This window comes from Neophocaena asiaeorientalis, unplaced genomic scaffold (genome assembly GCF_003031525.2).
Source record: "Neophocaena asiaeorientalis asiaeorientalis breed wild unplaced genomic scaffold, Neophocaena_asiaeorientalis_V1.1 scaffold267, whole genome shotgun sequence".
Taxonomy (NCBI): domain Eukaryota; kingdom Metazoa; phylum Chordata; class Mammalia; order Artiodactyla; family Phocoenidae; genus Neophocaena; species Neophocaena asiaeorientalis.
In genome coordinates, this window is record NW_020173204.1 from 1,340,164 (window position 1) to 1,357,931 (window position 17,768).

A 17,768-nucleotide genomic window follows, 5' to 3' on the forward strand; every position below is an offset into this window, starting at 1 on the left:
AAAGGAGGGAGGAAAAAAAAGAAAAAAAAAAAAAAAAAAAAAAAAAGGAACGGTGATTAATAGGACCAAGTTGTAAGAAGGTCAGAGCGGTTAGAACTCAAAAACCAGGTGGAAGGATACATATATTTTAGTTTCCAGGGAAGAAAGCTACATTAGGGCTTTTATCCAGACCCAAATAGTCTCTATTAACTAAGCCATCTTTCACGTGATTCCAAAGGTACCTATTTATTTTGTGTAATTGCTTCCCAGAGAGTTTTTATAAAATTCAGATCAGTAGGAAATAAGTTTTCAAAGAAACCAGTTAATAATTGTTGTAGATTTGGTTCTGTTTTTTGACACTTGGAACCTGCTTGTCAAATTTCTGTAACATGGGAATAATGAAACAGAATTTTAACACTAATGAGCTTATGAGCTTTCTAAAATCATCTAGAACTCTATGGAAAATGTTTTTGAAAAAAGTACCCAGAGTGTTGTTAACCAGAACGTTGTTATCTTTGATAAACTGACAATTTACTTTTTATCAGTACGCCCACCCGGCCGGCCGTAATGCGTGCGGGGGTTAAAAATTAATCTTTCTGAAGCTTAGCTATTAGCCCCCTAAAAGCACACGCACAATGATTGAAAAAGTATAATCTAGCCTTTTAAGATGTGACTGAACGTAGTACGTAAGATGTGGTAAGAAATAAATGAATTTGAGAAGTACATATGTTTTAAACTTTAAATAAATGAAAAAATAATACTTTTAGAAGGATTATGTTGATTAGATGGTTTTAGATTTTATAGGCACTGATAAATTTGTTTCTGTTGTATAAAGGTATACATATGTATTCATATACACACAACAAAGGTGAGTCTTTAGAATTTCTTCTGGAATTACTATTGAAGCTACATGTGCCAAATGATAATGAATTCTGCAAAGGGTGACCCTGAGGTTTATGCTAGGCTGTGTCACAAAACAATTCTTCAGCAAGGTCTGTTTCTGAGTTCTTCCATGTGTTAACATGTACTTTAATATTAAAGCATGTCTATAAATTCATATCTTTTTAAAGCTTGATAGTGACCTTGGTGAACATCTACTCCTGTACCTGTTTGTCCCTTCTTTCTGGTCTTTTTTTATTTTTTTCCTTCCCTTTTTCTCCTGCAAGACTTTTCAAGGTGGCTGATAGGCAATGCTGGGACTCTGAAGATGTCCAGTACAGAATAGGTATTCAATAAATATTTGAATTTAGAATTAAAGTTTATAAGATGGTATTTTTCTTTTTTGAATTTTTCTAAAATTGAGGTATAGTTAATTGGCAATGTTGTGTTAGTTTCAACTGTACAGCAGAGTGATTCGGTTATATACATATATGTATTCTTTTTCCGAATCTTTTCCATTATAGGTTATTAAAAGATACTGAGGGGACTTCCCTGGCGGTCCAGTGGTTAAGACTTTGCCTTCCAATGCAGGGGATGCGGGTTCGATCCCTGGTCAGGGAGCTAAGATCCCACATGTCTCGTGGCCAAAAAACCAAAACATCAAACAGAAGCAATATTGTAAAAAATTCAATGAAGACTATAAAAATGGTCCACAACAAAAAAATATAAATCTTAAAAAAAAATAAAGATACTGAGTATAGTTCCCCATGCTATACAGTTAGGTCCTTGTTGTTTATCTATTTTCTATGTAGTCGTGTGTATCCATTAATCCCAAAGTCCTAATTTATCTCCCACCCCACCCCCGGCTAGCCCCTTTGGTAACCATAAGTTGTTTTCTATGTCTATGGGTCTATTTCTGCTTTGTAAATAAGTTCGAGAGTGGATGGTATTTTTTATTTGTAGTACCGTCACTTAAAAATATACACTGTTAATAACACTGAATAGATATATGAGTTTTAGAAGAGATGCATATATTTCAAATCTATTTCAAGTTCTCTTAGGTAGAACTGGCAAGTGGTATTGTTTTTCTACAATAATGAACAAATTATGAAGCTCTCCTGAGTTGTTTTTCTGTTTTAAGGTTTGTCAGTTAACAGATGAACAGACACATCACCTTGTGAAAATGATACGTGATTTCAGCCTTCTTTTTTACAGGGTAAGAGCAAAAATTTTTCAACTATGTAAAATGTCAGTTATTTCCCTTTGCACCAGAAATGTCAAGGCTGTATGTAGCCATCTAGTGGTAAGAGCATAGAGGTGCAGTAGGGGAGAGTGACACATTATGGGCATAATTAACACCTTGAAATTAGGTCACAGGTCGGTCCAAACTTGTCTAACTCTAATTATATTAAATTATCTTTACACTAAGTTGGGGGACAGCTATGTTAGCATTTTACTTACTTAGACTCTTGTTCTAATTTTGGATATATAAAAGTAACATATAGGTAGCCTAGAGAGAGATTCAGTACTTTGGGATAAATATAGACTTCAGTTCAATCAGATTTTGCTACTTACCTATCAGTGTGGTTAATGTTATTTAGGTAACTTAATTTAGATTTAGTTTCTTTATCTGTAAAACGGGATAATAATACTTCTCTATCTACCACAGAGACTGTTTTGAGAATAAGTCCTCACTAAACTGTAAATTTTGAAAGTTGTATATATACATATATATGCATATATAGAGTTAAGTAAACACATTTTGTCTTTAAACGAAGTATCATAAATATGTCTTTTTTTCTCTACAGTCCATTTCCTGTATTCAAAATGTTTGTTTTTACTACTGTTAGAAAGTCAGGTATTGTAGGCTTCTTCATTAATTGGCCTAAAGTGTTAATGAGCCTCTTGCTTTACATACCTGTCCTGAGTATCAATGGCTATTTTAATATTACATATGCTCACTTATTCTTCTAGGGAAAGATGATTACAGATACCTACCCATTTTCTGCTCAGATTAAGATGGGCATTTCAATACTTTGCTTAAATTAATATGAATTGTTCCTGTAATTTTCAGCTTCTAATATGATCCACCATATTTCTGGGCTTTTAAATTTTCACACTGCTTATGTAAATCCCTAACATTCTCTTTATAGGAGCTTTAACTGTATGTGAGTAGAATAAAACTGTGACAGAGAGTATCAGTGTCTTTTGAAATAGAACTTATGCCAAAACAGAACATGTTCGCTGCTAAGATGGCATTTAAATTTTTCTTTTTCAGTGAGTCTGTAAGATTAAAAACAAAAAAACTGTCCCTTTTCAGGTCAACAAAGAAGATAACCCTGTTAAGTGTTTCTCCCTAGGAATAAATTTTTTGACTGTTGAAACAAAGTGAGCAGCTTTGGTGTTCTAAAAATAATCAGATTTAAAGCTAATCTAGTCTTTTTCTTATAACCACATAATTATGTTTAATTATAAAAACCTTAAAGGCATGAAAGACATTTTAAATTATAGAACTTTTATATCCCATTTAGATAGGAGGGTAAAGCCATGCAAAGAACAATTTTGAATACTAATAAGTTATACAATAATGACTTAATTATTTCACACAAATCTTATTTGACAAATGTTGCTGAATCTTGTCAATACCTTTTTCTCAAATGAAAGAAAAGATTATGAGGACATATGTATAAACATATGTACATTTTTAACAAATTATTTTTAGAAATGACTTTCAAGAATATATCTTTCAATACTATTTTGTAGATAACATTGTAATGTTTGTTTGTTTGTTTTTAGTGCCGCAAAGCAGGATCTGCTGTCTCTAACCACTATAAGGTTTACAAGCGTCCTAATTGTGGTCAGTGCTGCTGCAAAATAACTGTGTGTCGCTTAGGGGAGAATAAGAGAATGACATATTTCTGTCCTCACTGTCAGAAGGAAAATGCTCAACATGTCGACATATGGTGAGAAATCTAATTTAAACTTTACTGTTTGCCCTAATTCTCTAATAAAAACGCTATTAATAAGAGAACATAGTTGAATAGCTATCAGGCTATTAAGAACAGACCATAACTCACAAGTATTTGAAACTTGGAAGGAAATAGTAAATAATATCATCCAAAAACCAGAATGAGCTGAAGATGACTTACGAGCCTCTTCTGAATTCAGTAGAAAATCTCTGACTTTGACGTTAATATCCAGGCTTTGACTTTCATCTCATTTGTAAAGTGATTACCAGGAGGTGTAGTTTTGTCAATAATTGAAAAAATGCAAGTATTTGCTAAAGTCCTTGCTTTTGAAATAATATTATAGAACATTAGCAAGCTCTTTTTACAAAATTGCTGTCTTCTTGGTGAAATAACCGACTACTTACTAAGCACATGTGTGGTGATTCAGCCAGTGGCCAAGTAAGTCTGTTCCCATTCTGCATTCCAGAGCTGGGGAAGTAACCACAGGATGGGCTCAGGGACCCACTGTGGGATGAACTTGAACTAAAATCCCATTGATCACCTGACCTCCACAAGCCCCTACTCTGACTGGCAGAGCACAGTGGCGCTTTTGGGTCTCCTGGAATTAGTGTCAGTTCAGAACTAGTGTCCAGTAGTCCTCAAAGCTTTGACAGTTTCCTTTTCCACAGTGTACTTACCCCGGTAAGAGGCCATAGGTCCCTTTGGCGAAGGCTGGCTGAAATATTAACAGTATAAAGGAGCTGAACTATATGTGATTATAAGCCAAAATAATCAGTACAGACATGAAGCACATAAAGTGCTACAAAAGTTTGGGGGATGTTAGAAGTTTATAGGTATACAAAAGGTTGGGAAAATCTCATGGAAAAAGTGTAATTTGAAGTTTATTTTAAAGAGATAGGGGGACGGGGTCAAGATGGCCTACTACGAGGATGCGGAATTTCCATTTCCTCACAACTAGGGCACCTACCATGCACCGGTGGGAGACCACAGACATGTAAGGGGACGGGAGGAACCCCCAGCGACCGGTTGTTTCAATTATACTTTTATTTCCCTTAATGTTTTTTTATCATTCTAATTTTATTTTGGTTTTTATTCTTTGATATTGTACTGCTCCTTTTTTTCTTTCTTTCTTTCTTTTTTTTTTTTTTAACCACACCATGAAGCTTGCAAGATGTTGGTTCTCAGGCCAGAGGTCAGGACCAAGCTGCTGTGGTGGAAGCTCTGAGTCCAAACCACTGGACTAACAGAGAACCTCAGACCTCAGGGAATATTAATCGGAGTAAGGCCTCCCAGAGGTCCTCATCTCAGCACCAAGACCTGGATCTGTCCAGCTGCCTGCAAACTCCAATGCTGGACGTCTCAGGCCAAACAACCAGTAAGACACGAATACAGCACCACCTATCAAAAAGAGGAAACAAACCAAAAAAAAAGATGAAACCACGGAAAAACATGTTACAGATGAAGGAGCAAGGTAAAAACCTACAAGACGAAATAAGTGAAGACGAAATAGGCAACCTATCTGAAAAAGAGTTCAGAGTAATGCTAGTAAAGATGATCCTAAATCTGGGAAACAAATTGGAGAAATTACAAAAAACAGTTACCGAGGATCTAGAAGAAATGAAAAGCAAACAAACAGTGATGAACAACACACTTACTGAAATGAAGAATACTTTAGAAGGAACCAATAGCAGAATAACTGAGGCAGAAGAACAGATAAATGAGCTGGACGATAAAACGGTGGAAATAACTGCCAGAAAGCAGAAAAGAAAACATAATGAAAAGAATTCAGGACAGTCTCAGAGACCTCTGGGACAACATTAAACGCACCAACGTTCAAATTATAGCGGTCCCAGAAGAAGAAGAGAAAAAAAGGGGGTTGAGAAAATATTTGAAGAGATTACAGTTGAAAACTTCCCTAACATGGGAAAGGAAATAGTCAATCAGGTCCAGGAAACACAGAGAGTACTATACAGGATAAACGCAAAGAGGAACACACCAAGACATATTAATGAAACTATCAAAAATTACGAAGAAAAAACATTGAAAGCAGCAAGGGAAAAGCAGCAAATAACATACAAACTATTAGAGCTAATCAATGAATTTGGTAGAGTAACAGGATACAAAATTAATGTACAGAAATCTCTTGCATTCCTATACACTAATGATGAAAAATCTGAAAGAGAAATTAAGGAAACACTCCCATTTACCACTGCAACAAAAAGAATAAAATACCTAGGAATAAACCTACCTAAGGAGACAAAAGACCTGGATGCAGAAATCTATAAGACACTGACGAAAAATTAAAGATGATACAAATAGATGGAGAGATATACCATGTTCTTGGACTGGAAGAATCAGCATTGTGAAAATGACTATACTACCCAAAGCAATCTATTGATTCAGTGCACCCTCTGTCAAACTACCAGTGGCATTTTTCACAGAACTAGAACAAAAAATTTCACAATTTGCATGGAAACACAAAAGACCCCGAATAGCCAAAGCAATCTTGAGAAAGAAAAACAGAGATGGAGGAATCAGGCTCCCTGACTTCAGACTATACTACAAAGTTACAGTAATCAAGACAGTATGGTACTGGCACAAAAACAGAAATATAGATCAATGGAACAGGATAGAAAGCCCAGAGGTAAACCCACGCACATATCGTCACCTTATGTTTGATAAAGGAGGCAAGAATATACAAAGGAGAAAAGAAAGCCTCTTCAATAAGTGGTGCTGGGAAAGCTGGACAGCTACATGTAAAAGAATGAAATTAGAACACTCCCTAACACCATACACAAAAATAAACTCAAAATGGATTAAAGACCTAAATGTAAGGCCAGACACTATAAAACTCTTAGAGGAAAACATAGGTAGAACAGTCTGTGACATCACAGCAAGATCCTTTTTGACCCACCTCCTAGAGAAATGGAAATAAAAACAAAAATAAACATATGGGACCCAATGAAACTTAAAAGCTTTTGCACATCAAAGGAAATCATAAACAAGATGAAAAGGCAACCCTCAGAATGAGAGAAAATATGTGCAAACAAAGTAGCAGACAAAGGATTAATCTCCAAAATATACAAGCAGCTCATGCAGCTCCATATCAAAAAAACAAAGAACCGAATCCAATAATGGGCAGAAGACCTACATAGACATTTCTCCAAAGAAGGCATACAGATTGCCAACAAATACATGAAAAGATGCTCAGCATCGCTAATCATTAGAGAGATGCAAATCAAAACTACAATGAGGTATCACCTCACACCAGTCAGAATGGCCATCATCAAAACATCTACAAACCATAAATGCTGGAGACAGTGTGGAGAAAAGGAAGCCCTCTTGCACTGTTGGTGGGAATGTAAATTCATACAGCCACTATGGAGAACGGTATGGAGGTTCCTTAACTAAAAGTAGAACTGCCATATGACCCAGCAATCCCACTACTGGGCATATACCCTGAGAAAATCATAATCAAAATGAGTCATGATGTAGATGTAGAGAATGGACTTGACATGGGGATGGGGAAGGGTAAGCTGGGACTAAGTGAGAGAGTAACATTGACATATATACAGCACCAAATGTAAAATGGATGGCTAGTCGGAAGCAGCCGCATAGCACGGGGAGATCAGCTCGGTGCTTTGTGACCACCTAGAAGGGTGGGATAGGGAGGGTGGGAGGGAGATGCCAGAGGGAGGGGATTTGGGGATATATGTATGCGTATAGCTGATTCACTTTGTTATACAGCAGAAACTAACACAAGTTTGTAAAGCAATTATACTCCAATAAAGATGTTTAAAAAAAAGAATTTTGGCTAAATAAATGAGCAAATAGACATTATTTACTTGGAAAGAAGGAGCATTGCCACAAACCTTGAATCATTGATGATAACAGTGGCGGAGCCAAACGAAGTCTCCAAGTTTGTTAAATAGCAAAAGTTAGTTTTACAGGTAGGATGGGATCAACTAGTAGGAATCAGTAGTAGTTCTGGAGATGGCTAATGTCTTACCTGAATCAGTAGATTAAGGACTTTTTAATTGATTATAGCATAATTAGGATGGGAACTGAAGAAACAGACGTGAAACTTGTGTAGTGTAATGGGCGAGAGATGGTTTCCAGTCCTGAGGTCAAGACACTGGAAATGGAGAGAAAAATAGGTACTTTAAAAAATTTTTAATGCCAGCAAGTATTGTGAGAGGTTTGCTATGGAGGATAAAGCAAAGAGTTCCAGGCCCCAAACCAGAAATTTTCACTTTATAGACGTGGGAAAGACGGGTAGAATGGAAGAGATAAATTAAGTTTTGGATATGTGGACTAGATAGTCCACATAGGGTGGGAAGTGGGTGGGAGATGATGGCATGAGCGTTACTCCCCGTGTTCTTAGTTGAAGTATTAAAGCAAGATCAGTTCACTGAAAAAGTATATAGAAAAGAACAAAGGAGGAGGGAGGCGCCATCTTGTCTGTGGAGAGCTCAGGGCCCTGGGATGGAGATGACATGGTCCAGATCCCCATTATGTCTTCATAAATATATTTGCAGCTTTTTTTTTTCTCCTTGTTCCTGTGTTTCATTTTTTTCATCACCTTTCGTTATTGATTACTCTAAACCACACCATATCCCCTTTTTCTCAGCTTCCTCATCCCATTTTACTATCATAGAGATCCGAAATATGTTTAAATAATGTTATATTACACAGATTTATGGGTTTCTTATTTTTAATGTTATAGGTGTACATTTATTTGATCAAAAGTGTATAACACTGGATCTGGAAGATGGAGTACATTCAATATATACTTGTCTACTGAATAAGTGATTAATGTTCCATATGTATTTGTTTTCTGTGAATTGATAGCTTTTGAATTTTTAAAAAATTCCTCCAGATTATCAAGTAAACATGTTATTTATCATAAAAACAAGATCATTGTCAATTCCAAAGGGTTTTTGAAACTAGGATTCAAAGCCTCAAGGGTTCCCTGAAAGAGACTTGGGAGTTACTACGAGTTAGGGAGGCCATGCTGTACTGGAAATGTCCTGGGCCCTGCATTCCCTCCTCCCTCCTAACCTAGTTCTGTTCTGTCTAGGCATCCAGCTCAAGACTCATTGCAAAATAAGTGTATACAAAATAAGACATTTGAAAACCAGTAATATTGGCCCCAGTCTTAGAGATTTCTGTAATTAAGTATATTCAATTCATTTTCTGGATGAGCATTTGAGCACTTTTTATATTGACTAAATTTTTTCACTTTAAAGTCATTTCAAATGAAATTGAAATATGAGAAGCCCAGTAGTAATGATCTAAATTCTTGTGTTCCTTCAGTCACTAAAAGTTTACTTCACCCCTTCCCGAAGTCCTCCCCAGGTTTTCCAGTTTTCATTGATCACACCACACTTTGAATACCTATACCAGTTATTGTTGGCTCTCCTTTATATCACTAGCTAGCATAATTTACATGTGTGAGTATTGTTTCCTTAAGGGGAAACTGCATTTTTCTTTGTTTTTTACTAGAGTCTTTATAATTTCTGTTTCACTTTTTCATTTCTGTACTGTTTACTTTCTTAGGGTCTGCTATGTGCCAGGTACTGGGAAAACAAAGAGAACAGAGAATACAGTCACTCGAAGTGCTCAGGGTCTAACGTGGGGGGTCAATAGATCATTAGAAGCCTGTGATGGAAATGCTGCAACAGGGCACATTTGTGCTAACGGCAGTGGAGCTATAGTATGGATGAGGAAACCTTGAAATCCACCTGGGAAGAACAAATCTCTCTGAGGAGGTGAAGTTTGAGCTTAGCGTGGGAAGAAATAGGAACTCATCACAGACAATAGGCCGGAAAGGGATTTCCTGAGAGAAAACAGCCCCTGACAAGGTGCATGGGGAAACGCCCTGTGCACTCAGGAAGCTGCAGGAGAGGAGGGTGTTTTGTTCCTATACGAAGACGTATTTACGTCTCTAGAAGCCATCTAGTTTGGAAGTGTGTTGAGGGTTGGTTGCTAGTTAATGAGAATTTAGTGTTGTTTGCAAACCAGTTCTTAAGGCCGAGCTGAGCTGGCAGAAATTTTTCAGGGGGCTGGAGCAATTATAGGGCATTTGGGAGATGTGAAGAAGATCTGTGGTGGGTTAATCTTGACAGGATAGCCCTGTTTGGGGAAGAGAGTTTGACTACATAGTTGTCATGTTTAAAAACATAATTTACAAAGGACTCAAATTTTGACTACAGTGAAAGATACCCAATGCAAATTATCTTAAATTAAAATGGGAATTTATGGGTCATGGAGCCAAAATAAATGTTGGGGTAATTTCATAGCATCAGTGGAAAAACTATAAAAACCCACGTCTCAGGGACTGGAACTCCCAAAGGTGACTTTGCCTGGGCTGCCCACAGGTGGAACAAGTGGAAAGAATACAGGCAGGTCTAAGCTGCTTCCTGCTTCACCCTCTCATTTCAAGTCTCATGGTAGCAGATTCTCTCTGGTTTCAGCAGGAGAAACACATTCTGGGGGGCTTCCAGGAAGTACTGTGGCTCCCTGACTAAGGGATCAGAGTAGACTGTGGCAATTGGCTCAGCTGAAGTAGAATTTGGACAGATTGCTGGGCTTTACCCCGAGGTCTGGGGAGAGGCCTGGACTCTATATGACTACCGAGTTCCCACGTGGTGCTGGCGCTGTGAGCCCAAGGACCTTTCTCTGAGAACCACCAGCCTTTGGGTCTCTCTCCCTCAGCTGTCCCTGCCCTGCGCCTCTACCAGGCTGTCTGTGGGTCAGTGGTGGGTGGCGCCTGTGTTGAGTGCACTCGCAGCCCAGGCCATAACGTCCCCTAAGAGGAATGGAGCAGAATCGCTTGTCCTGGAAGTTTAGACAGTGCATCTGCTCCCTGTGCCAGGCCGGCCCACCGTCCCTGAGCACCGAGCAGGTATGAGCGGGTGCTGGCAGCACGTGGGCCTTGCCCAGAGAGAGCCCCAGGACTGACACCAGCAACAGTGTCCTCAGCGTCCGTGCAGCTGGAGTGACTGCCCCCACTCTGCACCCTGCCGCTCCGATCCACAGAGGACAGCACAGCAAGCAGTGGAGGCTTCGTGAGCTTCTAGTAGATTTGCCTCTGCAGCAGAGCCTGCAGGACTTGCTGGTGGACCAGTTATGAGGGTAAGAAGGGTTCAGGATGGCTCACAGGTTTCTGGCCTGATAACTGAGTGATGGTGATGCCATGTACTGAGGTGTGACAAACTAGCAGAGTTGCGGATGGGGGCAGGGGGTCCGGACTTACTTGTACTAGTTTCCCATGGCTGCCATAACAAGTTACCACTAACCTGACAGCTTAAAGCAGCAGAAATTTCTTCTCTCACGGTTCTGGATCCCAGAAGCCCGGCATTGGTTTCATGAGGCCAAAGTCAAGCTGTGGGCCAGTCTATGCTCCCGGAGGCTCTAGGGGAGAATCCATTCCGTGCCTTTTCAAGCTTCCGGTGGCTGCCAGTGTTCTTCATTTGTGGCTACACGACTCCTCACGTCTCTGCCTGTGTTGTCACGTTACCTTCTCCCCTTCTGTGTGTATCATATCTCCCTCTGCCTCTCTCTCATAAGGATACTTGTGTTTGCATTAAGAGATTACCCTGATAATCCAGAATCATCTCCCCATGTCAAGATCCTTAATTACATCTGCAGAGATCCTCTTTATAAAGTAACATTTACAGGTTCCTAGTTTTGTGACCTGCTGTCTTTAGGAGGCCATCATTCAGCCCACTACAGACAGGTTAAGGTTGGAATTCCTGTTACACGTCCAACTGGAGATTGGAAAGAATTTATTAGTAGATGATTAAGAAATGGAGCAGTAAGGAGAGAATGCTTCCAGAGCTTCTTTATGTAACAATAAATATCCCCTCATGGTTAATGAAATTTATAGGATAGAAGATGAAAATGGTTAAAAGTTGGAGCACATTGAAAATCTGAAGGTTATTTAAATTGTGTTTACTTAATTATGAATAAATGTATGACGCTGCCTCAGAGTAAGTTAGTAGAGGGCAGGGATTAGGTGAAGTAAATGCTATAGAAGGCCTGGTTGTTCCACAGGAATAAGAAATATTTTTAAAAATTTATTTTATTGAAGTATAGTTGATCTACAGGGATAAGAAATGTTGAATGGCATTAAAAGTCAAGGTAAGTAAAGATTAAAAAAATCATAATGAGATGTGTCTTACTTTCAGATTTTCTTATGCTATTTATGATTTTACCAGACAAGTCTGAATTTTAAACCTGTTACAATTATGCGTAGGAGCAAAATGTTATAGAAGACAAGGCTACCTTTGAAAGTCAAAGAACTCATGTTCTGAAATGTAAGGTACAAAGCCTTTACTGAAAGAACTTTTTTTCAATATTAATGTTTGGAATCATGAAAGGAATCCATGACACTGCATTGGCTGCTAAACCACGTGATGTGCTCTGTAGCCCCAGAGCCATGTGCTAAAGAGCAGGACTGTATCAGAGCTTTAGAAAGGCATTTCCTGTAACAGTACGGAGTCATTTAGGAATTCCAGCGTTACAGATTATAGATCAGTTGATTTAGTGCCCAGCAGATACTGAGAAATTCCAGAGGCACACGAAGTAAATGTAAAACTTTTCTCATCTTACATTCAGTGCTCTAATTTCTACATGACTCATTTCCTCCCTAATTTGAATAAAGATATTTTAGTTTTGCTTTGGGAAGAGTTCCACTTACTTAAAAAACTAGTTGAGGGCTTCCCTGGTGGTGCAGTGGTTGAGAGTCCGCCTGCCGATGCAGGGGACACGGGTTCGTGCCCCGGTCCAGGAAGATCCCACATGCCACAGAGCGGCTGGGCCCGTGAGCCATGGCCGCTGAGCCTGCGCGTCCGGAGCCTGTGCTCCGCAACGGGAGAGGCCACAACAGTGAGAGGCCCGCGTACTGCAAAAAACAAAAAAAACTAGTTGAGAAATGCTCCCTAGTGGTTATGTCAAATATTTTTAGTTAGTTTAAAAAACACACACACACACAACTCTTTGACTCTAAAACTTTTGTTATTTCTGTCTTTAAAAGCAATCAGCAGGGCCCAAGTAAAAACATTTTATTCCGAGAGAGAGAGAGAGAGAGAGAGAGAGAGAGAGAGAGAGAGAACTTCTAAGCAATAGTAAACATGTAGCGTTTGGGTATTAATGGTTCTGTAATTGTTTCTAAGATATCCAGAATGTATAAGAACAAGACAATAACGAAAGTGTTAATGATTAACTTTAGAAGTTCTCTTATAGCAGGCTGCCAGCTAGAAATACTACAGTCAGTTGGCCATCCAGCAGAGGGGGTCATCTTATGGACTCTGTGGCCCGGAAGTCTGAAGAGCAGTGGACATGTGAGGTCTGTACGCTAATAAATAAGCCGTCTTCTGAAGCATGTGATGCTTGCCTGACTTCAAGGCCTACGGGTAAGAGTGAATTTTGATTCTGAGTGCCTTCCATTTCAAAGAGGGTTAATTATACAAAGTCAGGTACATGTCTTGTTCCGTCTTGATATTTCATAACGAAGTAAAATGCTCTCTTTCTGAAAGGTTTAAAGGAATTGCCAGCCTTTGCATGTAAACGATGCTGACATTCTGTTGAGCCCTTTTTTTTTTAACGGGGGGGAAACACGCTTGTGCTAAAAGAGTATGTGCCGTTGTATCTCAAAAAACTGAGATGATCACATCTGTTCTCTACTGTTTCTAATGAATTATTCAATAAAGCTTTGTTTTATGCAGATTTCAGCAACTTTTGAGTTTGTTATTCAGTCCAAGTGTTTCATAAATTGAAAGGGAGGATTTCTGTAAGAATATCATTGCAGGTGGAATAGGAAAATGCTGAGTTTTTTCTCTTCTTTAGCCTCCTACCCCTTGTTATTAAAATCTTTACCCAGACAATTGTACTGATTTCATTGAAATCCTTCAGAATAACTCTTCGTAGCTCACAATTTCGTGCGTGCAGAGGATGTAGAACCTCAGAGGAAACCTGTGATTAAGAGCCATCTCACTGATGCAGCTTCTCCTGTGTTCTAATAGTGTTCTTTCTTTCTTCAATTAGGGGAGAAAGTTCATTCTTCTGGACCCCCCATTGTGTGAGCTGTCATGTTGTGTTGTGTTCGCTGGGCCAGAAATGCAGGCATCACCCCATATACAGCTTTGCTAGTAGCAGAAGGGACTGTGTCTCCTATTTCTGTCCCTCCCTCTGCAGTATCGTTCAACAGAGAGCCCTCAGAAAACCCCAGTCTTAGGTTCCCACATTTATTCTGACATTCTGAAATGCCTTTACACATCTCAATTATTTTCTTGTTATTTTTTTTCTGAGTATGAAAGGCAGATAACTGCACTTTAGAATAAATTACAGATTGCAAAATCCTAGGACGCTTTTTTGAAACATATTTAATAAATGTAAATCTTTGTAATTCATCTTTACTTAATTTTAATAGGCCTTCCACTTGGTCTTGTCATTCACAGAAGCATTCCTGATAATCTAGATACAGGCTCTAACTGCTGATCGAAAGCTTTGTGGGGTGTCACCTCTTATTTACACTGCTTTAATATTTGGCCTAATAGCAACAAAATTGATAGCTCAGTAACCTTTAAATGCTTAAACGTAACATAAAGCATAACAAGTAGAAATCTTTATTAAACCCATCTCTGAGTCCCTGGAAATGTTGCACTTCATACGGTACTTTATTTCCTAGTCTGAGGGTGGTTAACTCTGAATTGCTCAAGCTCACTTTGTATTATTAGTTCTATACATGAGGTCACTGTGATAAGTGAACTAAATGTTTTAATCGAATGAAAAGATGTTTCACACAGTCAGTGTATTTATAGGAATAATGCAGAATTACTGGTCTCTCCTTCCAGATTCGGTACCCAAGAATGAAGAGAATCCCATCGCCTTTAACAGTTTAGTGAAATACCCTTGTAATAGCTTTGGAAAACCAAGGACGGAAGTGAAGATCAACAGGAAAACTGCATTTGGAACTACAACCCTTGTTTTGACGGATTTCAGCAATAAATCCAGTGCTTTGGAAAGAGGAGAAAGCCAAAACCAGATACTAGACGGGGAATTTCCAAACCCTCCTACTAACGTTTGTTTTAGTGATGCAGCGCACCCCTCCAAGGAGAGAACAAACTACAGAACTCAACTATCTAACAAAGTAAACACATCATCTGTGGTCTGCTCTCCCTCTGAATTATTGAGTCCAGCATATAAAAGATTAAAAACAAGCCACTGCTCATCACGGGATCTCAAAAGTGGCAAACCTGGATTTTCTAACAGGTATGATGCTTCTAACCTTGCTCTTTAAGGTATTTGCATAAGTTTTAAGAATGCAGAAAGATCATCCATTGCTGAGGAAGCTGAACTGATCTTGGAAATGTCAGTCAAACCCTGAAAGACTATTACAGTAATTTGCCTCCCTTGCCTCCTCTAGCTTATAATATTAGAGAAGGGAAGGGAATGAAAAACAGAATTTCCTCTATCTGTAGAAAGTTGTGTTTTGCTTTTTTCTGGCTGTAACCATATACATGCTTAATACAGAGTGTTTGGAAAATATTGGAAAGTATAAAGAATAATGATTACATCCCCCATAATCTTACCGGTTAGCAGTCTCCACTGTTAGCAGTTTTGTTTAAGCTTTTCTTCCGATGAAAGAGTTCTTCTAGAAGGGAAACTATCATTCATAACATTTAGTAAATGTCTTCTGTTCTAAAGAGAGGGATCTGAGATATTTTTAGTGACATTTCTGCCAAAGAAAGTGACTGTATTTCAAACAGCCAGGGGGCAGGGAGTGTGGTATTTGTTTCAACCAAAAAGGCTCAAAGAGCGTGAGTACTACTTTTGGACCTGAAATTAAAAAGTTGTAATTCCAGTTAATGAACCCTACCAGATCAGATACGTTTTACGAGACTACCAGCTACATGTTCAGGAGAAGACCCCCCAGTAGCTGTCACCAGAGACAGAGACATTTTAATAAACAATGTCATCCTTGTTCCTTAATGATTATTGGCAGATCCTGGAAATGTTCTTCCCCGACCTGTTTAATTTCTTTATCTGGGGCTCCTCTCACACCTGATATTATGCCTCCTCAGGGAGAGAGATCTCTCCACAATTTTCTTTTCCTTCAGAAAGCAGACACTGTATATCCAGCACCTTTAAATGAAGGGAAGAGGTTTTTTTTTTTTTTTTTTTTGCGGTACGCGGGCCTCACACTGCTGTGGCCTCTCCCGTTGCGGAGCACGGGCTCCAGACGCGCAGGCTCAGCGGCCATGGCTCACGGGCCCAGCCGCTCCGCGGCATGTGGGATCTTCCCAGACCGGGGCACGAACTCGTGTCCCCTGTATCGGCAGGCGGACTCTCAACCACTGCGCCATCAGGGAAGCCCAGGGAAGAGTACTTTAAACGGAGTGAAGGTGAGTTTTCTTCCCCTATGCCTTTTCTTGCCAGTGGGGGATGAGGAGAGGAAGAGTTGCTGTGGACGGGATCTAAAATAATCTTAAGGAGTGTTCTGATCTCCAGCTTTTCATCTGATGAGCTACGTCTTTGCTGATGGAAAGATTCTTTGGGCAGTGAGATGAAGGACCACCATTGCACAAACCTAGACCAACCTCTGGGAATCCTTTAATAACAGAATTCTGAGATGTTTTTTGGTCAATAGATGCTTTAATCTCGAGTTTCTTGTACTGACTCTAATTTTACCATCAGTTAATCTTGATCGTTTATCCTTGGCTGATTTTTTGTTGTTGTTGTTCATAATCATGTATAATAACTGGTTTGACTTTTGTCCATAATACTCAAAAAATATAGACATTTGAGTTAAGCTATGGCGGGCAGACTTTTAACTGACTTGATCAGTACGCCACCTTTTCACTGAACACTAATTAATGTGTCATGACGGAAGTTCATGAAGGAGCTAGTTAAGAGTGTGAGTTGGGAGGCTATGCTGTAGGAAAATCAGTTTTGAACAGCCTTTTCTGTTGTGTAGCTTAAGTGGAAAGAAGCAGATGTGATCATTTAAAAATATTGTGGCTTTCGTTGTACTCAAATGAAGTATCTTGGCGTATTTTTATTTCCTTAGTGCTTTGTAGAAAGTCTCAGACAATTTAACTAATGAATTATGGATTTAAAAAAACATTAATGTAACCTTAAGTTTTAAAGATTTCTTCATAAGCCATTAGTAATAGGGTCATATGATTAATCACAGCACACAGCTTTACTTAGAAACACTGCAGCGTGCGTATGTGTTGCATGTAAGAACCCCAGGAATGAGACTCCAAAATCAATCAACATCAACTAGCAGAATAAATGTCAAGTGATGAAATACATTCACCCAGCAGCTCTTCTGCACCCAGCTACTTTACAAGGAATAAATTGCAAATTACTGTCATTTATTTCATTTTTCTCCTTGTCTGGCAGCTACAGTGTTCATCTTGTGGACAAGATGCCGAGCAGAAGCTCACAACATAATAGGATTAAAGCAGGTGGTCCACTCAGAGAATTTATAGCCAGTTCATTGTTTCTTTAATAATTGTATGGTAATTAATTTGCCTTTTGTTCTCTTAATTACTGCTCTCATCACCACATGATACATGCCATGTTGATGGGGCATATTTTCAGATTGGTCTTTAGATAGACTTGAATTTTATCCAGCTACTGGATTATAAATTAGATCGTTGAACCAATTTTTAAGCAGTTAAGAATGACTGTTAGACAGTTTTAAGTCTTTGATCCATCTATTGTAAACGCAGAGCAAAACACAGTGATAACCACTTCGAAGACGCATAACGTGTTTTGGGTTGAAGCTTTTCCTGAGCTGACGCAAAGGCTCACGTAGATGAGTGAAATGAAAATCAGTAACGTTTTCTCAGGTGTGCCGCCATCAGGGTTGCCAGATTCTACCTCTAGTCACCAGTGAAGCACTCACCTCTCGTTCGTGCTTCTGGT

The 17,768-nt window shown here is 38.9% G+C and overlaps 1 protein-coding gene across 1 annotated transcript in view; it reads left to right on the forward strand.

Annotated features, from left to right (window-relative positions):
- Window positions 1-17,768, forward strand: part of NEIL3 (nei like DNA glycosylase 3) — a 41,101-nt gene that overhangs the window by 18,054 nt on the left and 5,279 nt on the right. Inside the window, exons 5-8 of the mRNA XM_024744957.1 lie at window positions 2,000-2,074; window positions 3,655-3,821; window positions 13,077-13,246; window positions 14,687-15,104. Of these exons, the coding sequence (XP_024600725.1) occupies window positions 2,000-2,074; window positions 3,655-3,821; window positions 13,077-13,246; window positions 14,687-15,104 (830 nt within the window). The remainder of the gene's footprint in view (window positions 1-1,999; window positions 2,075-3,654; window positions 3,822-13,076; window positions 13,247-14,686; window positions 15,105-17,768) is intronic.